General features: G+C 38.6%; 1 protein-coding gene across 1 annotated transcript in view; it reads right to left on the reverse strand.

Annotated features, from left to right (window-relative positions):
* Positions 1 to 26,694, reverse strand: part of LOC126253366 (huntingtin-like) — a 549,449-nt gene that overhangs the window by 368,708 nt on the left and 154,047 nt on the right. The window contains exons 14-16 of the mRNA XM_049954640.1: positions 19,654 to 19,933; positions 13,341 to 13,468; positions 5,663 to 5,817 (exon numbers count right to left, since the gene is read on the reverse strand). Coding sequence (XP_049810597.1) covers positions 5,663 to 5,817; positions 13,341 to 13,468; positions 19,654 to 19,933 — 563 coding nt within the window. The remainder of the gene's footprint in view (positions 1 to 5,662; positions 5,818 to 13,340; positions 13,469 to 19,653; positions 19,934 to 26,694) is intronic.

The following is a 26,694-nucleotide window of genomic DNA, read 5'->3' on the forward strand; positions in this document are numbered from 1 at the left end:
AGTTAAGTCCGGCTCTTATTCCATGACCATGAATTGAGATGTTACTGTGATATTTACTAATGTTTTTGTTAATGTGTAACACTTGCTGTCACATACTGGATTCTAAGGACATGCTGTGCAGGTGACATTCTCTTTACCTTAAAAAAGGCCAAGTTAAAACACTGTATACTACAGAGATTAGAGAGACAGTGCTCTAGTTACACTAAAGGTATCTCGAAATTAGTTGCACACATAACTTCTAACTGTAAAAACTGAAAGTGCGCAGAGCCAATCTATGGAACCAATACCACTGTATAAAATTATGCACATATTTGCCAGTGCATAGTTCCGAATTTTTGATTCTGTACCCTTCAGGTCTCCACAGCACAAGGAGATCAAGCTTACATTCCAGTTACTGCTACATCACGTAAAGAGTTGCCATTGCTTGCAGTAATATACCAATTTCAATTTTCTTACTGTAAAGGCTTTTATGATATTCTCAAGAGTCATTAGTGATCTGTACAATATATTTTATTTCATTCATTCACTACCCACATTTTCAGAAATAGCTGTAGACTCTGTTGAGTCACATTACTATGACCACTTTCAAAATGTTAGTTTACTGTATGTGAATGATGAATTATGCCATTTAATGTGCATTTGAAAAGTAAATGCAAACAGAGGCTGACACATAGTTTGCACAAGTTTTGCTATTGCTATGAGAGACAAATAAAGTGATACATCCAAACACAAAAGAGGGTGATCATTATATTGGAATTCTGGATTAAAATAGTAGTACCATATTTACTGATTCAGTGGTGTGATGGCTAGAGTAAGGCCTTGAGATGCAGGAGGTCATGGGTTCAATCTTGTAAGGAGCTTTTTCTTTTTAATTGTAGTTACTTTGATCACTATTTTTATTCAATTAACTTTCTCTAAACATAAGTTGTATTTCTATTCCTTTGTCACATTCTTTTAATCATCATTTCAACTTCTTCATTTGCTCTCATTTTTCTTCCTATCATTATTTTCCAGGTTGAAATTTTTGTTCATGTGATTTTAATTAATTTTATGTATTAATTTTCATTTTTTTATCGTCCTCATTTTTCATCCATGTAACTGCACTCGTTTCTACTCCTAATTTTGCTTGAATTTAATTTCACTTATAAGCCCAATTTTCCTTTAAATCCTCATCTGCATTATTTTTCCCATAGTCGCAATAGTAATTTAAGCTGTGCTTTAAATGTTTGGAAAAAAAAGAAAGAAAGAAAAAAAAGGGGGGGTACATCTTGTCATGAAAAATATATTTTTGACACTATAGTAAGTCATAAATAGATTATTTCATCTTTTATTTTCTAACCAATACACCAGTATTTTCAAATCTTTAAACATTCTAATAGATAAATATTATTAAGTTCACATTCACAAACATTCTGAGTGGAAAAAGAACAATATGAAGAAAACTGAGAACAAATAAAAAAAATCATATAATGATTAAATGTGACAAAGAAATAGAAATAAAAAAATTACATTTAAACCAATTAATTGAATAAAAATAATGATAAATGTCATTTCAATAAACTTTAAAAATAAAAAACTTTAAGCCACATGACAATACTTGAACCCATGACGTTCAGTATGACGAAGACTTTACCCTAACCACTACGACACATAACGAATCTACAAAATTCTCTGTCTTATAATGCTACAGAACACCACATAAAATTCCAATCTGTTTTTTCATCAATTACTCACTAATGAGGGCCTGCTAGGGTGAATGGCTGCAGGGTGTGATCCTGGGATCTTGAGCTACATCACCGTACGGATGGTTTCAAAAAGTCGATCCCCACTGCTTGGGATCTCTCCCTGTTAATATGACCCCTCTGATATTTTCCTCAGCATGACTGTTAGAATATGTATTCTCACATATCTAGCCAGGATGACAACTCTATTTTCTGCTGCCAAACACAATTCTGATTCCTATATTGAGCACAATAATTACATCATAAGAACAGCTAGACACCTAAAAAACAGTTTATAAAACTGAAATTAAGTAAGAGTAATTACATGCAAACTGCTGTTGGTGGTAGGTTATCTTTCCTGATGGGTCACAAATCCTGCTTCCCCTGGCAGATGAACATTTTTAATCTTCAAAAAGAAATGCTGCAGGACAAATGCTCTGTAACCTTTCTGGAAGAACAAAAAGCATTACTGAGAGAGTTATAGTTTGACAAATGGAGTTGTGACATCCTAAAGGGCCATTAATGCACATGGAAAGCATTTTTCACCAATCTGACTGCAAATCCATCCATACAGATAAGATTCAGCCTTACAGGAATTGTTTCCCTTATGAGAATGAGATCTTTTCGCAATATGATGCACGTTTCCATACAATCCTAAACCTCCACAGAGCAAGCACATGATCAAGATGTCAGTTTTTTCCTGGTCTCAAGTTGCCCATACTGTAAACCACATGTAGGATCAATGTGTTTTGGTGTTAATTTTTTATCACATACCCTTCAAAGAGGGTGGGAAGCATGCAGTCAGGATAAGTGTAGGTATCTACAAAAACCTAATGTTACATCTATCTGAAGGCTAAAAATGTTAACAGATTTGGCATATATTTGGCAAGTTGCCTGTGCATAACCCAAAATGAAAGACCCTAAGATATTTTGGTTCAACATCTCCCCATTTTTGAGAAAACTACCCCTAAATTTTATGATGCGCAACAACTCAAATACTTGACTGGGTCAATGAGGAACTGAAAATTGAGCATTTTTCATCACCATATATGGGGTATGGGATCTGTGAATGGATATTTTCCTAGAGCATTTTTCATCACCATATATGGGGTATGGGATCTGTGAATGGATATTTTCCTATAAATCAAGGAAAGAAACTGTTAAGACTGTTGCTTATGTACCCCTAAGATAAACACCAGTCAACGAAAGCACACTGACCACAGGATTCAGCTGGGGAGTGGAAAACCTGTGTTCGATTCCCAAACACATTCTGCAGTTTTTTTATTATTTTTCCCCCATATCAAAACTGGTAGGATAAGGAGGGCTAATTAGGTAAGGAATAACAACAACATAGGTAAATAAATTTTTCAGGTGACTTTTTATGAAAACAATTCTGAGTAAGAGTGCAGGGTATTTTTGGCTCAAAAACGGGCTGTTCGAGCTATATGTGGTGTAATTTCGAGAACCTCTTGTCGACCCCTATTCAATAGTCTGGGAATTCTGACATTGCCCTCACAGTATATATTTTCTTTAATGTCGTTTGTTGTTAGCAATATTAGCCTATTCCCGAGAGTTAGCAGCTTTCACTCAGTTAATACTAGGCAGAAATCAAATCTGCATGTGGAATGCACTTCCTTGACTCTTGTGCAGAAAGGAGTGCAGTATTCTGCTGCATCCATTTTCAATAAGCTACCACAAGAACTCAAAAATCTTAGCAGTAGCCCAAACTCTTAAGTCCAAACTGAAGAGTTTCCTCATGGCTCACTCCTTCTATTCTGTCGAGGAGCTCCTGGAAGAGCTAAAAAATTAAGCAAATTCCAGTGTAACATGGTTGATTTTCTTTATTTAAACTTATGACCTGTCGCCTGAATATGTTTTTTATATTTCATTTTATCTGTTTCTACTACCATGTTATAATTTAATGTATTGACTCGTTCCATGACCATGGAGACTTCTCCTTAATTTGATCCCACGGAACAATAAATAAATAAATAAAATAAAAATAAATCATGAGGGACCACACAGAGCCAACCGCATGACACTTGCATACAGCCAGGTGCCGGACAGAATTTTACTTCGAGGGTTCAAAATTGCAGTATGTTTCTGAAAACCCAGATAGAATCACCCAACCAAGTGGATGCAATAACAATTCATAGCATAATTCACAATAAACTGTCAGCACCGATTTTTAGCTGATGTTATTGCATGCATGACACTCATTAAATGTAATTCCCAAATAACAAAGATTTTAAATGTCAACTAAACCTGTTTACTATCGAATCTTCAGAAGGAATAATGCAGTTGTGCGAAGACTGTATTCATTAGATGATGATGATGATGATGATGATGATGATGATGATTGAAAGAGCTATTGAAAGGGAACCACAAGGGTTAAAATTTTAATTTTTTTACAAATCAAAGCCATTTGAGAAATTTATTTGCCTACCTTGTTAGTACTCCTTATTGTTTTCCTTACCTCATTAAACCTCCAGTTTCTAATACATTCAATGTGGAAAAAATTGCAGAACCCAAGTGGGAATCAAACACAGGTTCTCTGGGCCCTAGCCAGATGCCTCAATCACTACATACCCAGTTCTTTCGTTGATTGGTATTTACCTTATATGTACATAAAAAGCAATCACAAAAGTTTTTCCCCTTGATTTCTAGGATAATATGCATTTGTAGTCCCCATACATAATGATGAAAAATGCTCAATTTTCAATTATCTATCAACACTTTCAATTTGGAGGTGATCTTGAATCATGAAATTTAGGGGAGGTTTTCTCAACAAAGGGAAGACGTTGAGTTAAAATTTAGGGTCTTTCATTTTAGGTTGTACACAGGTGACCTACCGAATATGAGCCGAATTGGTTGGCTGTGTCCGAGATCTTCCCCTTGTCAGTACTGTTAGGTGGTAGAAATAATGTCACCAGTGAATAAAAGCTTCTGAATATGAAAACAGGTAATGCAAAGGGTTGGGTATCAATTAATATTATAATATTATGTACTGAGTTAATTATGCTGACAGTACTACACAAATGGTATACAATTAGAATGAAATCACTGCAAGTGAGTCATTTAAAACAGCACCAATCAAACAAGTGATAACCATGAAGAGGGTAACTGGATTTCAAACATAAAAGTATCTTTGGGTGTACCCCCAGGAAATGTAAAAAAAGTAACTTTCAGCGAACCCCATGAAAATGTAAGACAAAATACATAAAAAAAGGGTTACTGTTAACATGATATACAGGATGCAGCTATATCAGGCATAGATAAATATATCAAAGTGTCATTTGTGCTAAGCTATATGAACAATGTGGCAAATTCTGTGATGTGCATGACATTATTCACATTTACACCTACCAATTTATGACACTAACTTCTTTTATGGAACTGTACTTTTTTTTCTGTGGTATTGGGAAGAGGCTCTGAAGAATACTTCAGTGACTTATCATACATGAAACTAGATCAGACAGTATAACAATTACAGTTCCAAAATGGCTGTTCCACCATCTGGAGAAGGGGTCCAACAAACATATGCCCTGTTGTACAAAATTTAACCACACACTTAATTCGGTCTGTGTGTTTATTAGTATGACTGTCATAGACAAGTGCTCAAAATGTTGACATTGTTTACTGAAACGCACTATAAAGTGATTTCAGATAGAGAATACTGCTGGTATTTCATGTTTTTCGGAAGTCGTCAATTTATCTGAATTAAGACTAACTGTGGATGTGTGTCAAATTGTAATAATAATATTTCTGCTGCTACACCATCAACAGTCAACATAGTGAAAGTCAGTATTAACTGTGGCTGTAATCCATGACCAGAATGTCACCATTACAAATGCTACTAAGACATAGCTGAGGACCTACTCCATTTTGATGATGTCTTTTCTTACTTCACTAGATAAAAATAAACACAAAAAAGCTCTCACCAGAAAATAGATTTCCAGCAAGCTGAACCAGCCATGTCTGACAACTGATGTCCAGAGATAGCGGCGAAGCTGTTAAAAGTGACAGACTTGTGGCCAAAAGGCCACCTGCTGAACTTAGCGTTAACGGTTCCGCTACAACTGTGCCATCCGACTGACTGAAAAATATAACAACTCGTTATTGAAGACAAATCATCATCTTAACTTTTAAGAGTGCTTGCTCATTTAATAAATCAAAAGTAACTGAACACAAAGCGGACAGACACATTTCATTTAAGTCCCTCCCCCTCCCCCCCCCCCCCCTGAAATAATTGCAAAGCATGAACAAAACAAAAGGAACAAAGCAGGAAACTGAGAAACCCCACTTGCCTCACCATTGCTTTGTTTGAGAAATACCAATACAATCTGGCAAACATTAAGATAACAACAGAAGACAAGCAGTAATTACTTAATGTAACTGAAGAAGCCATAAGTTTTTTTCCAAAATAGCCACTTTCCTTCTAATTTACTATCTTATATTTATCTGATGCATGCATAGATAGTATTAAGCAGTATTTCAATAGTTTATTGACTATACAGAGTACAGATAAGTTATTATGATTTTTTTGTCTTTTATATAACTTTACTCAATCCACATCCACTGAATGTACTACTTCTACATAGATTTGATAAAAAGTAGAGGAAACACTGCTGTAACATGAAGGATGTGCACAATGTGGCATTACAACATTCTGTATCTGATAGCAGAATGTCAATTGAAGTTGTACAGGGAACAGTGACGGCTGTATTTGAGTCAGTTGCAGTGTGTCCAATTTGAAAGTGAGGAAGGCCAGTACAAGCACTCTTATCAGTATGTTTAGGAAACACGGACAAAGTGCATAGATCAAGACTGAAGTGGCACTTGGTCACAGTGCATAACAATGTTTCCTTCTGGCACTGCACCTCATCGCCCTTCATGACAATGAACCCCCTGCAGGAGATACCTCTTCATGACATGCAGTACAAGACAAGAGAAAACATCATCCACATTATAGGGCAGTCCTTGGGAGACATCAACAGAGATGGATGTACTGATGGTATACAATGCTTTCCATCTCTGTGGAGGAAGTTGATGGAGATGCGAGGCGATTATACTGAGAGGATGTAATACAGTGAAGGTCTGTCAATAAAGTCTGGTATGATTTATAATTGTGTTGCCAATAATTTTTATTCAGCCAGTGTACAATCAACAAAACATGATCAATGAATAAACATTCCACTGACATGAGATCATTACACAGTACTAGCTTAGCTGGATAGTAACTGAGGTGGAAGTATCTATGGTCAGTTTAAGGAATCACTTTGCTATTTGTCCAAGGCAATTTAAGGGAAATTACAGATACCTTAAGTTGAGATAGCTAGACTGGGATATGAACCTCATTCCTGCCAAATATATATCCACCACCAAAACATACAGACAATGATGAAGGTGGGCAAGCTAAAGTAAGTTCTTGACACTATGAGAGAACTTGGGATTGGCGTACTTGTACTATAAGAAACAAGATTCAGGGACGAAAGCACGATGGAATCAGAGGGATATGTAATTCTCAAAGGGAAACCCTGTGTTGGGGGGCCAAAGCAACCTTTTATGTTTGGCACACCCTTTGTAGTAGGTTGTAGATACCTGGATAGTATCACTGCGTGGAAGGGCATAAACGAGAGGCTGTCATACCTGACAATGAAAATAGGAAACAAAACCTATACAATAGCAAATGCACATGCACCAACAAATGATAAGGACAAAAAAGACAAAGCAGGAACTGAACATTTTTGGTCCACTTTGGATAAGGTAGTGACAGATGTGGACAAACTATTTTTCTAGGAGATTTTAATGCACACATGGGCATGGAAAGGAACTTTAGAGGTCCTGTGGGAGATTCTCCAACCCACAAGAGAACAAACAAGAATGGTGAGAGATTAGTGGACCTGTGTAGGAGACACAGGATGAGAATAATGAACACCCGTTACAAAGTTAAGGCAGGCAAGAAAACAACATGGGTCAGCCCTGAAAACAGGGTTGGGGAAAAACAGCGAGACCATGTAGCAATCCGTGACAAGAATCACAGAGAGATTATGAAAACAAAAGTGAGGAAAAATAGCAGGATTGAATCAGATCACTACCTTGTCAAAATAAAATGCATGTGGATACCCAAGAGAGCAAGGAAACCTAGGACCAAAACACTCACAGAATCGACCTAGAGCTTCTGAAAAAACAGAGAAGAGTATGCAAAGAGAATGGTAGTTCAGAGTGATTGGAAGAGAGTGAGAGATATGATGGAAGAACAGGCAGTGCGACTGGCTACTAACAACAAGAAAAGGAAGCATGAGTGGTGGATGGATGAATGTGAGAATGCAGTTGAGACAGGTGGAAAGAATGGATGAAATAGCAATCCTGTAAAAAGCAAGAAGGCATGTCGAACTTCCAGAATGCAAGAAAAATTGATAGCAAAATGATCAGAAATGCCAAGAGAAGTAGATGGAATGCGAAACTTGAGGAAGCAAACACAGCCTGCAAGAAACACAAATCACGAGTCTTTTTAAGAGAAATGAAGAGCAGAATTAAAGGCTTCGAGGCAAAAGAACTCTTCGTAAGAGGACAAGATGGCACAATAAAAACTGGCGAAAAAGAGGTGTGCAAGGAAATGGCTAGGTATTTTAGGGATCTGCTGAATGCTGAAGCACCAACAGTAAAGTGGACACACTTATGGTCAAGCAACAAAAGTCAGAACAGTCTAGACAATGCATGCACCAGGGCGGAAGTAGCAGACACAATTAAAAACCTCAAAAACAACAAGGCATCAGACAGTGATGGTATCTGTGCTGAAGAGATAAAGTGGTGTGTGCCTGAAATAGAAAGAAGTATGTAAACGTAATAATGGATATCTGGAGAAATAAGAAAATATCCATAGACTGGAAAGAAGCCATTATAATACCACTATACAAGAAAGGGGACAAGAAAGTACTGGATAACTACAGGAGCATCTCTCTCTTAAACATGGGGTAAAAGGTTTTGTCGAGAATCTTGCTGAACGGAGTTGAAGAACAACTAGAGCCAACAATAGGAGAGTACTAGTCTGGCTCTAAAAGAAGGGAGGAACTGTACAGAACAGATATTTGGAGTAAAAAGTATAATAGAACACAGACACAGGAAAGGAAAAAAGACAATAGTGACATTTGTGGACTTCCAAAAGGCCTATGATTCAGTTGACAGAAGTACTCTGCTTGATGTGTTAAAAATGGAGGACTGGATGATACAACACATGCAATAATAAAGGAAATGTTAAGTGAAACTACTGCCAGGATCAGGCATCACAGCATGCTGTCAGACAGGTTTAAAATAAAAACAGGAGTCCGGCAAAGGGATGGGCTGTTACCAATATTATTTAACCTGGTTTTGTACGATGTAGTGAGACAGTGGAGACAACTAAATAGTAACATGAAGATCAAATGTGTGCAAATAGGGTACAAGGTCAAACATAATGCAACAGTGGACTGCCTGGCATTAGCAGATGACATGGCACTCTTAAATGAGACAGAAGAAAAAGTGAAGACAGCACTAGAAAATCTAGCCGAAACAACTGAAAAGATTAGACTGAAGACTGCATATAAGAACAACAAGACATTGAACACTGAGTCTGACTGGAAGATAGATGGCCAAGTAGTTGAGAAAGTCAACAGTTTTCGTTATTTGGGGGAGAAGATAACTGATGGCATACAGAGCAACAGTAACACAGTAGACAGGGCACAGTTTTTGCAGAAGCTTCGGAATGCAGTGAAAACAAGATATGGCAAGAAAAATCTGTCACGGAATGCCAAATTGCAACATTACACAGCAACTGTAAAAAATGCTGCTCTCTATGCATCAGAAACAATCACACTTGGCAAGAGAGCTTGTATACAGTTGGAGATGAAGGAGCAGAAAATTTTGGGAGACACATGGGGTGCCAAAAAACATGGGGATATATGGATACACAGAACACGGCAGGAACTGTATGAAAATACTGAAGCCATATCGAGCAAGATGCAGAAGAGGAGGTTACAATGTGTTGGAAACATCATGGGAATGAATGAGGAGAGGTTGACTAAGAAGATATGGAATGCAACATGTCATACGGGAAGCAACTGGGTTAAGGAAGTTAGGGAAGACTGTAGGAATAAAAGAAAGAAATCTGCAGGCAGTAGTACAGGACAGGGAGAAGTATAAAGGGTTGGTGGATGGTCACAGGTGGCCAGACACCAACATCAAAGTTGTCTTAACAGAAGAAGCAAGAGAATGAAGAGGTATTGAGAAGAAAGAAGATGTGCAAAACAAACCACCCATGATCCTGAAAGGTCATAATGAAGAAGAAGAAGAAGAAGAAGATCCACTGTCTTATCGACAACGTAGCTTCTCTCAGTATAAATGAATGAGTTGCCACTCACCTAAAAATATAGCACTAATAGTAGCCAGTGCCTGGCACTAAAAACGATTATGTAAGCAATATCTTCACCTAGCTGTTGCACCTCCCAAAACAGATGAAATTATTATAGGTAAAATGGTACATACAACTTCAGGGACATGTATAGAACATGGTAAATATTGCACTACGCAAAAGTGTACTGTATAATACCTTTTGGTGTGAATGGTGGTGGACAGTTTGGAAAAAAAATAATACCACAAAGACTTGAGAGACAGAATTGTGGACCAAAACAAGACAACAAATATTGGCAATTACAAGGAGATGATGTAAATGTCAAAGATATTATAGATGGAGATAATATTCAGAATGGACAATGACGGGGACTGAAACCAGCAATGGCATTTCTTTTTTTACGGAAAATGTACTGCTCTTCATCCCAAGTGATCTAGAAGACAGGAGAAACTTAATCAATACTGTTATTTGAAGCCCTTTATTCCCAAATACATGGCAAGTGTTTTAACCACTGTGTCACCTAGCTTGGCAACAGCAAGAAGATGAATAAGAGAATGACAAGTTTGTGTTTCCCAATTCTTTACCACTTCACATAAGGCAGGACCGCACAGAGAGGGGTGGCAAGACAGGCCACTTACCAAGAGCGCAGGCACCGAGGGGGCACAAAAACAGACTGCAAAAAAGCCAAGAAAGATGGTTTAAGAATTAAACAGAATAAGTATACGAGTTCTCCTATCCCTCACGTTCCTACCTTCTACCTACAAGAAGAAGCCTTTTCCTCAGCATGTGACTGTAAATGCATCCTGTTGTTACAGTGGCTATTCTACAGTGTCATTCTGCCCAAGTAGCACCATAAAGAAACAGCTACTATGGAACAGACAAATACACCTACATGATTTATAAAACAACAGCACATCTGGTTGACAAAACTCCCTCAAATTTAACAACGGAGCTATGCCGCTACTTCACTAAGATATTTTAGGATCTCAAAGGGTGCTGAAGCAATTAGGTTGGTTGATCAAAGGCTTCCAAGTTTTGCCATTTCTGCCAGCTGAGGATTGGAGGTGGAGTAAGCAAGAAAAAAGGGGTATTTAATTTACCAAATGTAGTAGACATAGTCATACAGTGAAGCTAGTTTACGAAACAGTTGCTTTCAATTTACAGGCAAAAGAGTCAATGAAGGGCAAGCTTCCTATTTGATTATTTTGTAGGTATCCCCCCTCCCAAGAGATGCCTATTCAAGCACTGAAATGGACCTGAGGATATTTATGACAATCCCAGGGACTAAAGCAGCTTGTGAAGGTATCTCCAGCAATCTACAGATAATAAAAATCCATGTAAGGGCAAGTACGGGGCGAAACCAGACTGTCAAATGTACTATCTCAGCAACAGATGACAACACAGCTGCTAAATTTGACTTCAATGCCATAATTAATCTGACATTTTGCCTCCTTGACACGCATTGTTGAGATTACATTTTGGCAGGTAGACTAGGGTGGTGTGGAAGTTGCATCAGGCAGGGGGAGAAAGAGGTAGGAGGGCTGTCCTGGGCACCTTTTGTAGCTGGTTATTGTTCTCCTACAGAAGGAAATTCCCCTCTTGTCCAATCAATTTCGTAGCCTCTTACTTCAAAGACACTAACCACTTCCTTCATAGACTCTCTACTAATCGCACACCCCTTTACCATCTGGATCCCTAGTCATCACTGTTGATGCCTCCTCCCTATACACCAACATCCCTCATGCCAAAGTCCTTACCACTATCAAACACTAGCAACATCCTTCAGACACCAAACCCAAGCCCACTATCTCATTCCTCAGATACCTTGCCAACTATATCTCGACTCACAACTACTACTCCTTTGAAGGGAACATATATAAACAAATCCTCGGCACAGGCATGGGCACCCACACGGCACCCTCCTATGCCAACTTTTTTATAGGCCATCTAGAGGAAACTTTCCTAATCTCCCAAAACCCCAATCCTCTTGTCTGGTTCTAGTTCACTGAGGATGATAATAATTTTATGACTTGGACACAGGGCCAAGACAACCTATCCTGATTCCTCCACAACCTTCACTTGGTCCTCAACCTAACAAACCACCTTCATGAATGTTGACCTCCACCTCTATGATAGCTCTATCCTATCTATCTATTAAGACCACAAACCACCAACAGTACCCACATTTCCACGAACCACCTGGTCAGGCTGTGTGGATGACATATCAGCAGTGATGAGAATTCCCTCAGCCAGTATGCTGAAACTCTCAGAAGAGCCTTCACAGGCAGGCATTGCTTCCAAACCTAGTCCGCAAGCAGATCTCCTGTGTAATATCCTCATACAGCCCTAATCATTCTACCAACCCAAGAGTCAGCTACAAAGGAGTGCACCCCCCCCCCCCCTCATTACCCAATATCACCTTGGAATTGAGCAACTGAAACACATGTTTCGCCCTGATTTAGGTTTTCCGTGATTTCCCTAAATCGTTTCAGGCAAATGCCGGGATGGTTCCTTTGAAAGAGCATGGCCGATTTCCTTCCCAATCCTTCCCTAACCCGAGCTTGTGCTCCGTCTCTAATGACCTCGTTGTCGACGGGACGTTAAACACTAACCACCACCACCACCACCACATGTTTCGCCAGAGCTTTGATTACCTATCAAGTCTTCAAAAGAAGGGCATCCTCCCCAAGATACTTGCCACCCCACCTAAAGTTGTCCATCCAACTTCCACAACATCCTTGTCCATCCACTGCCACTCCCAACCCCTTGCCACATGTGCCACATCTCTATGGAAGACCCATATGCTGTGTGTGTGTGTGTGTGTGTGTGTGTGTGTGTGTGTGTGTGTGTGTGTGTGTTCTATTTCCGACACAGGCCTTGTTGGCCGAAAGCTTATTTGTGAGTCTTTTTGCTGTGCCTATATGCAACTCAAATGTGGTAATTATAGTTTCAATGTCTTTTTAATCTATCTTGAACCCCATGAGACAGCAAGTGGACATCATGAGTTAAAAGTCATAGCACCAATTAATCACCAAGGTCTTAGCTATCGAATATCCATCATTAAGAAATGTTGCTGTTTTTAACTGAACCCACAATGAAATCTCTGTACCAGCACTGACAACCCCCCCCCCCCCCCCGAAGAAATACGTCTTTGTAATTTTTAACTTAAAATATGCAAATCAAATACAGCAGCAGTTTAACATGGATAAAATAAAAAGAAACATTTTTACCTTTGACTTCTTTTAAGGTTTCCTCTTTTGGAATTTGTCTTGCCCAGAAAACAACAGTTCCAAGCACGAGGGTAAGCCGTTGTTGGGAAACGAGCTGACAGCTGGCTCAAAGCTTCACAGCATCCATACTGAACAAAAAGAAAGGCAAACAGAGTAACCTATACTCTCATACGTAGGAGAGAAAGAAGAAAACTTGAATGTAACATTTGACACTAGTGGCACATTTGTGCTAGTGGGTTAGTTCCATTACCAAAGAAAAATCAAAATTAATAACTCTTTCAAAGGTTGGAGGATATTATCAAGTAGTGGTTACTACCAGTATATACCATACAATATTAGGGTATCAATTTAACATACAATAAATAAGAATGACAAACATCAAATATCCTATGTGCCACTGAAGCAGGTGGTCTCACATCAGTACCCAATACCAATGTTGTGTGTGACTTAGTGTAAATCCAAGAAATTAATTTGGCCTCATTCCCAACAGTTGGATTTGTTGATAAATACCATCAAGCATATTCTGAAATCATGGCTGCACAACACATATACAAAACTTCGCAAATTGAAAAATTGGTTAACTGAAACTAATGGACCATTAAGTTGAGGTAATCCGATGAGTGGATTATGATAAGTTAACAAGCAAGCAAGGGTTCTATTCAGGATCCTCTTACATGACATGGCAAATTTCCATTAAACAAATCTGAAGATACTTATTGAAAACACAGAACTTTCCACAAAAAAACAAAATCATGCACAGAGCATGAGGCAGTTGTGTGGATTGTGGTGAGGTCCTGTAATTGACCTGTAGTTTGTGCAGAAAACACAGAATGATATGCTCTTACAATGAATTGAATCACTGCCATGAAATAATTTCTCAGTTGTTCTTTGTGCACGTACAGTCATCTGGCCACATCATCTGGGACACTTCACACATACGGAGCGCACTGAGTGGAGGGGAACCCCTAACGATGAACCAAGTTCTGAAATCTGTAAATGCTGCCATAATATTGCTGCCGCAGTGCCATCCTTAAACTGCAGGCCACACATGGTGCAATAGTTCCAATGGCTGCAATGCGTTTATAATGGATTGTGAGTTAGCAGTTGAATTTGTGTTCACAGTGCAGTGTAAAGTATCATACTGTTAATTTCAAACATATGTGAAAGTATGGTTTCTCTGTAAGTAGCTAGGGGCAATAGCTTAAAGAGCAAATGTCATGAGATTGTACATAATGTAGAATGTTATTCTGCGGAGCATCTTATACCTTTGTTTAAAGTCATCGAATGGGTAGCTGCAGCTCTGAAAATCAGAATGACTTCTGCGAAGAAAATAAGAAGGAAGAAGTGTGTTGGATATCTGCAGGAACCAACTACTGTTCTTTCGTCTCCAGAAAAAACTGGAGTGCATGCTAGTTAAAAAAAAAAAAACTGGATAATTTTCAAGAGGATGACATGGATATGACTATCATATGTGGAAAGAATATCCCACCCCATAGAAGTATATTCTCTCACTTCAAAACAGTAAGTTGTTGTTTAGAGGAAAACCCAGCCTTTTAGTGGTTCGAAAGAAGATCAAATTTCAAAGGAAAACCTTTACTGGAAGGGTTCTGCTCACACAGGATGTTATCATTGTCTCGAGATGCTGTTTTCTGAGGGAAGTACAGGGTGCGTCAGTCAAGCCTGCATTTATTATTAGTGCGTGGAAGTGTTGGAAGTAGTGGGGGGTGGGGGGTGGGGGGGGGGGGGGGGGTTGAGTAACCAAGGTCACCACTGCATTCCCAAACACAAAGCATTTCAGTAGCCATGGAGCAGTGGACTAAGCACCAACGGTCGTTTGCAGTGAAAGCTGACCATCATTTCCTGGTGCATTTTCAAATTAATCGTAATAGGCCGGTGCCTTCGGTCAACTCAATAAAAACTTGGGTCCAAAACTTTGAAAATGTAAGTGAAACAACAAGGGAAAGAGGTGGCAGAACAAAGACAGCGCAGACTCCCGAGAATGTGGAATGTGTAAGAATTGCTGTGGGAAAAAGCCCCCGGAGATCAGCGTGTAGACAGAGTGTTGCACTTCAAATTTCTGACAGGACTGTCCAAAGGATTTTGAGATTAGATTTACATCACCACCCATACAAAATCCAAGTGGTTAACACTTTGAATAACAACAACTTCACGGTCCAGCAGCATTTCTGTGAAAGTCTTTCACAAATGATTCAAGAAAACAAGGAGCTTCTTCATAACCTCTGGATGAGTGACGAGGCACATTTTCACCTCAATGGATGTGTGAACAAACAGAACTTTAGATATTGTAGTGATCAGGACCCTCACCAACTCCTTGAAAAACCCCTGCACTCAACCAAGGTAACAGTTTGGTGTGCAAAGTCCTCATCGTGAATAATAGGTCCTCATTTTTTTGAAAACAAAAGAGGGCAATCCGTTACCGTTACTGCTGAGTGCTATTCAATAATGTTAAGGACATTCTTCATACCTCAGCTTTGTCAATATGCCATGAATGAGAAACATTATTTCAACAAGATGGAGCAACAAGTCACACAGGACATGTGAGCATTAATGTTCTCAATGAAGTTTTTCCTAACCAGGTGATTTCCAAGATTAAAGCAATTGCCCCCCCCCCCAAAGCTTGTGATTTTTTCCTTATGTGGTTACCTTAAGAGCAAAGTGTATGAAGAAAGACTTCATAGCATTGGTAATCTCAAAGCAAGAATCCGGCTGGAAATCGATAGAATTCCTCAGGGTATGCTCCATCATGTGATAGACAGCTTAATCAATCGCCTGTGAGAATGCCATGATCGAGAAGGACGACATCTTGCTGATGCTATTTTCAAACAATGAAAAAAATGTGTTGATGTTTCTTAAATGCTTTTTAAAGTAGAATAAGATTGTATGAATAAAATTTTGATATCTGCATCTGTGTTTATTTTACACTCATTTAAAAAATGCAGGTTTGATTGCCGCACCCTGTGTCTAAGTGAAAACTTCATGAAATTGTCTGGTTGTATAAAATGTGGGTAAATACTCGTCACTCCAGACAGACTGCATAGACTGATGGCATTGCATGAGGAACAATGAAAGTTCCACTTGGAAGAAGTAGTCGGCTCATTCTTTTACATACTGAACAATCAACAGCTTTGTTCCAAATTCTTTGCTGTTCTTTATATTGAACAAATTTGGGGACTACTTCGAGGAAATGATGGCAATGGTCTTTGCTTCCAAATTTCGAATAAAACTCCACTACAATATCCCCTGAGCACCATATCGTTCCAGTCAATCAACAAAGCCCGTGTATGCAGCAACAGTAAGAGTGACACAGTAGATTTGCTAGGAAAGAGCCTAAATGTAAAAGGCAGAACTGCTGAAAATTGTGAATCAGAATAAATCACATTATTTTGTGTACAACACTGACAAAATTGCAGAGAAAATGGTCACAGAGTGTTGTGCCTTCCATCATATCAATGCCATTTCAATGTAGCAGAACTTGGATGGGTTCAGGTGAAATCATACACTGTAGACAAAAATAAAGGTTTAAATCATAAGATTTTGAACTTTTTGTGCACAAGGTACTGAGCATTATTACTCGCACAAACAGAACAATATTGTCACACATGTGTGGTACATTTTGGAAGAGGCAGTGGTATAAAAAGAGTTACCAATAACTACTTCACCTTTGAGGGGCAAACGTACAAACAGATAAAGCCTACAGCCCTGAGAACCAGAATGGCTTCTTCCTATGCCAACCTTTACATGGGTTGCTTAGAGCAGGCTTTTCTTGTATCCATAGGCCTTGAGCAGCTGGTTTGGTTTAGATACATTGATGACATCTTTGTCATATGGACTCATGGTGGTGAAGCTGACCTGTTAAAATTCTTGGAATCTCTAAATACATTCTCCCAATTAAATTTCACACATGCCTATTCTCAATCCCAAGTGACTTTCTTTGACATTGATCTCATCCTCACTGAAGGTCAGCTACACATGTTAAACCCACTACCTACATTTTAACAGTTGCCATCCTCTCCATGTCAAACGTTCCCTACCATACAGCCTTGGCATTCGAGGCAAACAGATTTATTCAGATGCAAGCTCTTTACAGCAATACACCGCCATTCTCACAGCAGTCTTCACTGGACGTAATTACCCCACCAGCCTAGTTAAAATGCAGACTTCCCGGGCCATCACATCCAGTCCTGGTACTGCTGATCCCTCCAAAAAACAACTTAGGAGTACACCTCTTGTCACTCAGTATTATCCTGGTCTTGAATGTATTAAGCAGCTACTTCAACAAGGCTATGACTTTTTAAAAACATGCCCATAAATTAGGTCCCTTAGATTTTGCCCACCACACCTAGAATAGCTTTATGTCACCATCACAATCTCTGCAATACCCTTTTCAAACACTATGCTCCTTCTGAACCCATCTCCCCACCCTATGGCTCCTACCCCTGTGACCATCCCTACTGTAAGACTTTCTCTGTGCACCTTCCCACCACCACCACCTGTACCAGCCCTGTAACTGGCAAAACATATACTATCAAAGAAAGAGCCACATGTGAAATGATACGTCGTATACTAGCTGTTCTGCAAACAATGTTCAGCCTTTTAACATCAGCCAAGTTATCTGTTAGGATGCTCCACAACATGACAGTAGTGACCTCCATGCCTGTTTCACTACACGTGCCATCTGGTTTCTCCCCCCAGGCACCAGTTCCTCAGAACTCCACAGATGGGAACTGGCGCTACAACATGTCCTTGACTCTTGCCACCCACCTGGCCTTAATTTATGTTAATTTCTTTGGTCTCAGCATTTCTTCACAGTAACTATTCCTTTCCTCACTCCATTTTAGTTTTCTACATCTTTCATTTTCTGACCTGTCTATTTTTCATCAGTCCTATGCTATCTCTATTTCATATAATGCACTTAGCTTTTCGCTCGTATTAACTTCTGCACAATGTTTTAACAGTAGTCTCTATCTTGCATATTACCCAGTCTTCCATTTTCAACTCCCAGGTTTTCAAATCTCCTCCAGTGCAGTATCCAACAATCAATCTTTCCTTCTTATCTCATCCAGTAACTAACTACTGACCCAGGGTTCTGGGTGACTTTCCTGTGACTCTCTCCATTTCCTAAACCTCACAAGTCTTTTTCTTTCAGCCCTTTTCCTTCCCCTTCAACCCTTCTGCCAGAAGAACGACCCAATGGCTCTGAAAGCTTGCGAACCATAATACCTTTTATACGTGTGTACTCCCACTGCCGCTTGGTTAGTAGGTTTTTTTATCTATCCAATTACATCATATACATAGTGTATGTATTATACATGCAACAGATAGCAGAAAAGAAAAAATGTATTTGTGTCAGGAGTGGGTTTACAGCAAGTGCAGCCATTTCTCCTTGCTGTGTTTCAGTCACAGCAGTCACTTTGCTGAAAAGTTTTCCAACCAGCACCTCTCACTTCATGGTCCTCCAAATTGGCTACTCAATCTGACACTGTAACGCATCAAGCCTCAAACGCTGATTTGATTTAAGTGCCTGTTCAATTCAACAGACAAGTTTATAAAAGAAAACCACTAGATCTAGGTGGATAAAGTGTATGCAGAACTAGTAGGTAACACATTTCACACTGCATTTTCACACTTAAGTTTCATAATTTACTGATTAGCATTTTTTTAAAAGATTACACTGCTTTTTCAAATCCAGTGTTCTTTAAGTTAACTGCAAATGCAGGTTGGTACTAATTTTGAGTAAAATACAGTAAAGTCTTTTCCACCTTGGATTTTCCACAATAAAGCTTTAATTTTTCAAATTGAGTACTGCCATTCTTAATATCTTTTATTTGCAAAATAAATAATCTTGAAAATAAAATTGTGATTTAATAATGGTAGAAAAAACATCTACATAAAAAAGGAAGATGTCACAGAGGGAAAAATAGAACTACTTGTGTTTTTCCTGAATATTATGAGCATAAAAACAATAATGAAAGGCTGAGTTCATTCTCTAGTTCTCTTTTATTGTTGTCTTCAATGTCTCAATTAAGAAGTCTGGGAATGTTTCTGTCTGCTCCTTGAATACACCTACATTCTACAGTCTTCAACTATTTGTTACAGAATTGAGGAATAAATCTCAGTGTATATCTACCCATTGTCTGCTGTGTAGTAAATGGATTTTTTCTCATTTTTCTTTGGCTGGCTCTTCCAAAATTATGCGCTTTTTCTTATACAATGCATACACTAATCAGAGGGTTCTGTCATGTAGACAAAAATACGCTAGTGCCAAACATTTGTTGAAGTATATAATGCTTACCGAGAGGAATTTTGAAGAAAGGATTAAGCTCTTGCACAGCAGGCTTATCATCCGCGAAAGTGATGATTCGACCAATCTGTCAGATGCAGCTGTGCAAGGGTAGAGGTTGAACGGTGCAGGAATGCTGTTAATGACAGACCGGTATGGCAGTGAGTGGCTTGACATTTCTGGCATTGTAACAAGCAACTGGCTCATATAGCAATTGCTGTAATAGGCTCCTTTTGCTGTCACTGTATCTTGATGAGGGTAATCCACTGGGAAGTACATCTTGTCAATTATGCTGAAACAAATACATTTGAGTGGCATCTGATTCACAGTTCCACTTTCTTTCATTATTTCTCACATGTAGATTAACAATGTTTCAATGTTTTTACAGGAAAAAGCAAAAACAGCCAGGCCTAAAAGTGTCTCTACCAAAAATTAATATCTTAGAATATAAAATAAAACTGTTTCAACAACACTGTTCTAAAGAATGAAATTAATATTAATGAGGTAGTAGGCATTGTTGTCTTAGGTTATTTGTGTTGTTTCGACATAGCATGCAGTAATAGCCAAAAAACGATACATATAATATCCATAGCAACAGACAGGCACAGCAGCTGAAATAAATAACTGACACAGAACAGTCCCACTCAACATCAGTTGTCTTCCAAAAGTGTGAATATCTCAATATTTGATGCAAAAATTACTTTAGTTTTTATAACAAAACTGGAAATTAATTTAAAATTTATGTAAGTCAGCAACAACTATTGTTTCAAAACACTGATACTCAAAGTCGCACACCTCTTCACAATTTATTCATAAGACCTACAAGTGCCTTTTTGTAACATGATAACAAACATGAGATCATGTCACACCAGATACTAATTACTATGAACATTCCAAAGTAAAGTCTTCACTGGCAGCAACATCTGTAAGATAGAACAAACTGCTCACTCACATCAGATGTTAACATCGAGTCCCATTACTCCAACCCCTTCACTTTCATATCCAACTGAAACATGTACTGGTCCATAACTGACTCAAGAGGCAGAAATAAGGGACGGGCAAAAGTGGGAGATCCAACAACCTACACAATTCCAAGACTGTCCCAAAAAAATGAACATCTGATCCTCCCCTCTGCAGCGTAGTGGGTAACCACTGCAGCAGTTACTAAAATCCTCCTTTGTGTGAACAAAAATGGTGGAGAGCTCGTATATGGTGACGCTCATATGAAATAACTGACCAAACTGTGATTTGAAATGCTCATCACTTTACTTTCATGCCATAATTTAGAATGGCTTATTTGGTACTAAGTAAAGTTGTATAGTATTGTTGGCTGGGAGAGGTCTATGAAAGCTCAGTCACCTCCCCTTGCAGCCAAACACTGGTAATGAAATTTTTTCTCACAACAAGATTTGAAGAGGATGTGCATGACATGTAGGACTGCTTACATGACTCTTGGGATCAAAATGGACAATGAGGAGCACCAATACCTAATGGCTATATGTCAGCATCTGCAAGCATATGTACTCTACAAAACAATGCAGAGTGCTTGGGGAAGGTTACTTCATCCTAAAATTATCCACTCCACATCTTATACAATTTTCGTACACAACAAAGGAAAAATTATGGTTTGTACTCCCCACACATCTCATGGTCTCTATGCAAAACATACAGTGGACACACCAAAGTGTTGCAGTCTACACTGAATACAGCACTGACCTGGGAAAAAAAGAAAGGCCACACTGTTTTCCCAAAATTCAACCACTACCCATAAGCACCCCAATCAATGTGTTATTTTGCCATCAAAGCAATCCATGCAAAATCCCAGTCCATCCTTACATCACACTTACTCCTAACTCCTTGTCATCTGGGCCACATCCTGGAGGAGGAAGAAGAAGACCAGTTGCAAGAACTGTTAGATATATAAAACTAGCTCATCCTTTTCAGATCCCATCACAGGCTATCCAAATCTACCAAAGGCAGGACAACTTATGAAAGCAGTTACATACCACATCTGCTGTAATTTCCACACAGTATTTTACAGTATTTTTTATGATAATGACCACCAGCTACCTGCCCATCCAAATGAAAGGTCACTGCCAAAATGTTGGCAAGAGCAGAGTTGACCATGTAGTGGCAGAACATGCTGAGCACAACAGGCTCGATTTCAATGGCTGCAACACAACTTATGCCATCTGGATCCTCCAACCGCCACCCTATCAGATTCTCGGAACTATGAACTACCTACATAGACAGTGTAACATAACAGACACTGAGGACTCACACAGGAGTGCTTCTTTTTATTTAATAAAATTGCAGCCAAATAGCCGTATACAGTTACTTTGCTTAATGTTTTACATTTACATTTACATTTTAAATTTTTTGCATATTCATTTATAGATTTCACTCGTTTACTCCACAGATCTATGTGATATCGTTCACAGGCTTCGTTACACAGTTCACACACACAGGTTGTGGTTGGGTCATGATAAGTTTTGTTGTTGCAAATTAGATGACAAAAGCCGTGAATAGAAAATCTAGTTATGACATTTCGCAGTTCAAAGTTTGGTGCTGTCCATGAGCGGTTCGTCATTGCTTCGGTGCCACAGAACTCCGGCCATGCTTTTTCTTGTTGATACTCCATGATCTTCAGTTGATTTCTGGAAGCCCTTGTGTGTGGCATCATACATTGAAGTTTGATGTCTTCAATTACAAATGTCTCTCTCACTAGCAGGTACAATAGTCTAGATCTTGTTGTCTTTGAGAGACCTAGTGTTCTTTTTATATAAGTTGATTTTACCTTTTCTAGTGTTTCTAGATTTTTTTCTGTTCGGTGGTTCATATAACCTCCATCCCATAGGCCAGAATTGGCAAAATTTTTGCATTGAATAATTTCGTGGCCGTTTCTAGACTGAGTAGGCGGATGTTTTTGATGTCCTGTATTGCTATTATTGCTTGGGCTGCACGTTCTGTTGTATGTTTTGTGAAGCATTTGGCTGTTGGTTGCAATGTCACCCCTAGGTACTTAAAGTCTGATGAGATTTTTATTTTTTGTCCTCTGATGTTGATTTCCGCATTCTTAGGTGTTTTGCTTCCTTTTCTGAAAATCACCATTTCTGTCTTTGGTATGTTTATGTGTAGTTTGTGTTCACTGCACCATTTGTCTATTTTTTCAATGATTTTCTGCAGCTTCTGTATACCTGTTGAACCTACAGCTATGTCGTCAATGCTTGCATATATGTATACATCTTCTTCATTTTCTCCAATTCGCAGTACTTCTTTAGTGACAAGAATGTACAGCAGAGGGCTCATTGGGTCATCCTGTAAGGCTCCGTTCAATTGCAGAATGAGGTTCAAAAAAGAGAGGTTGTCTGATATTGTGATTAAGTTGTATTCGAGGATTGACTTGATTATTCTTGCCCATATGCTATCTTCTCCCACTGTGTTTTCCAGTTTTCGGACTAAGAGATCTCTTTCCAGTAGGTCTACGAACACTGTGTAGAACATTTGTTTCTTTTGTAGTGCTTTGTCGATGTTGTTTAGAAGAAGCATGACTGCCGTAAGTGTTGATCTTCCAGATCTGAAGCCCATTTGTCGTTCTGGGAGGTGACTGTCCACACAGGCTTTGATTTTTTTGTGTAATTATCTTTTAAAACATCTTGAACTGAGTATTTTCCAGAGCTATGCCTCTGTACTTGTTTGTGTCCATTGGGTCTCCTCTACCTTTGTAGAGAACTTTTTAAACACGTGCACCTGTCAGAAAGGCTGGTGATAGTCCACCTCAAGGGACAGACCTTAAGCATGGCTCAAGGCTACCAGCTAAAAGATGAGGCACAAGAGACACTGTGGATTTCCCTGCCACCAAGATATGTCAGATCCGCACACACAGAACTGAATGGGTAACAAGGCAAGAATGCTCACTGAAATAAAATATCTCTAGGTAAAAGTCTTGGACATTTAGCATCACACGACCCACTAATTATGTATTAATTCCAAAGCTACAATAGTGAGTGTGTCAATGAGACATGACAATCACTACTTATAGTGCTTTTACACACAAAAATAATGCAAGTTGCAGCATCATTAATAACTCCTATTTATGCTAATTTCCTTAACAAATTAATTGTATGAGAACCTGAGATGCTATGACCTCAAATGAGGAGCCAAATGAAACACACTTGTTTATATTATAACATGCTTTCCGACACTAAATAGTTTTAATGTTAGAAGCAACAAACAACCCTGCGGTTAAATTGAGCCAGAAAGCACCATTCTCCACAGTACCATGTATTATGAAGTCAGCACAGTGTAGGTACATCCATTGTCTGACAATCTGACTTGAAGATTTTACAGTATTCATTGCTTTTAAAAATAATACTAAATTTATTTAAATCAGTCATTAACAAAGTATTTTGCCATAAAGTATGATACAGGCATTGTACTCTCTGAGGACAACAGATGAAGGATCATCGAAAAACAATTTGGAATAACTGACCACTTAAATTTTATGTTAATTTACAAATATATTTTCTTTGTGTAAAACCAATGTTGCAAAAAGGCTGCAAAATTAATTTTGTCAATAACAACGGAGCTACTTTCATATAGGGATAGTTTTAATGTTTTATTTGTAAAATTTGAATAGAGGTCAACAAGAGTAATTTGCACTGCAATGAACAGGGTAGTGCTGTGCCGGGGGAATGTCTTTTGTGCCTCAGTCATAGCCACAATCTCAGTGCTGAGTCTGGCAACAGGCAGTGCTGCAGAAGGATTTTGTGCGGCATATCAGCTGCACTGAAGGTAAAATACTTTAAATTTTATGCGATGTGTTGAATTTTATTTTAATTAATCATTTGAAGCTTATAGTTGTTCACAGACTGCGAGAACTTTAACTTTCGATGGGTGTTTGGCACTGAAGGTAGTTGAATTATTACTTTTGCAGTGTGTTACACAATGCTGCAGTCAAGTAAAGACTGTTTAAATTAATTTCACATCACATGGATTAGTAATGCTAATACAGATACATATATATTATTAAATAGTTACATAGATATTATACATAGATATTATTAAATAGTTTCACTGCCAGTTTTCAATGACTATAGAATCATTTAGAGAACGTTAATTTCTGATTCTCAGACTTTGAAATTGAGGGCTCAAGTGTGATGAGTGCTTGGTATGTAAGTTAGCTTCACACATACTATATATATGAACCTTGCTGATGAATTAAAAACTGTCTTCAGCTTTTTTTAATTTTAAGTCTGCAGCTCACGGTCTAGTGGTAAATGTTGCTGCCTCTAAATAATGAGGTCCCAGGTCGATTCCCAGCTGGGTTGGAGATTTTTTTCATTCAGGGATTACATTTCATCCTCAGTGACACATCAAATAGAAAGAGTTCCAGCAGGCAGTTACAATACCAGACGGGGCCTCCTGGCCAATAACACCATATGATCATTTCACTTCACTTCCCTTCATTCATTTTATTGACAGGCCATCATTTGGAAGTAAATTCAAATTTATTTATTAATATAAACTTCATTCAATTTCACTCCAATCTATTTGTCATCATCAGTTACTTAAATTCCCATTTCATTTACAAATGTTGCCGTATTTTGGAACTCTCATCAACTTCTAGGAAAAACAGAAAAAAAAATCTAACACTTCTATAGCCAAGTTGGCCACAGGATGATGAACAGAGCTATGCGTAACCACCCTTTACACATGTGTTCATGCCAAAGTTTGTGCTATGTCACAGAAACAACCCTTTGCTATTCCAACCATAACTTTTAACACTAATTTTATCAGTCAAAAGTGAGAGTGGGGCTCACAGTGGAAATTGTTCTTGCAACATGTCCTTTTATCCCGTAATCCTCCTGGGCACAGTCTCCATTAGTTCCTGCCCCACACTGCCTTTCGAGCCTAACCTCACTCATCCTGCACTCACACCCTTCCTTCCACAGTCTACCTATCCTCTACTCTCTCCCCTCCTCCTAATCCACTTCTCTGCATGTTGTTCACAGCTCTTCCTGCCCTGCCTACAGCTCTCTCCACATACCTCTCCTCCTATCCTGGGCACCCAGTGTCTCTGCCTAACACACGTCTGCTACCCATCCCAGACCTTCCCACCCTTTAAGTGTCAAAGTGCAGAGCTTGCACAATGTAGCCAGCCAGGATAATGTAGCCACACAGATGATTGTGTGTGCATGTGTACTCCATAAGATTTGAACGAGGATTTGTCCAAAAAGTGATAAAGAGACAGAAAAAGTTCTAGGGCCAATGGAATCAGATCCTAGCTTTGATATTGTAGTCTGGCACTTAAAATGAGTGACCGAGCCACCAAGCCAAATACTTTACTAACAATGACAGTAAAATTACAATTTGTTTCTTTAATTTCAGTCTAAGATCACAAAAATTGTCATCAGACGATCAATTTTGGTCTTCAGTGATCATCTTCAGTTCTGTAGTATGACAAGATTTCCAAAATCAAAATGTTGGACACATATCGGAAGTTGAAGTGAATCAACATTTTGTGGAAACTTTCATTAATACTGCATATGTATAGTAGATCTTTGTAAAAATACTTGGTTTGTGCCATTACTGCACTGTCTATCATAACTTTTTGTTAAAATTTGCACAAAAAAAGGGTCAAAAGAGGGCAATCTATACTAAATACTTGGTTTGTTCCATTACTACACAGCCTATCATAACTTTTTGTTAAAATATGCACAAAAAAGGGTCAAAACGGGGCAATGTATATAAACCTGAATTACTTCAATGAGTCATAATTTCCCTTTGTAAGCTCATAGAAGCAGAAAAGTTGTTTTAATGATCTCAGTAGCTCTAGGGGAATCAGAAGTACCACTCACTGTTGGAAAGTTGATTTGTCACTTCTGCAAACAATGTCCTTTGCCTGGTATAATGCCACACTTACTCTGTTCGTGTCAGTTTGTTCGTAGCCTCATCAGTCGCAGTTTGTGAAGTCTGTGAGTGTGTAGTTTGGGTCGCATGAGAATAACGAGCAAATTAGTGAGTTGTTCACAGTCTTTAGCCACCAGAAAC

This window comes from Schistocerca nitens, chromosome 4 (genome assembly GCF_023898315.1).
Source record: "Schistocerca nitens isolate TAMUIC-IGC-003100 chromosome 4, iqSchNite1.1, whole genome shotgun sequence".
In the NCBI taxonomy this organism is placed as follows: domain Eukaryota; kingdom Metazoa; phylum Arthropoda; class Insecta; order Orthoptera; family Acrididae; genus Schistocerca; species Schistocerca nitens.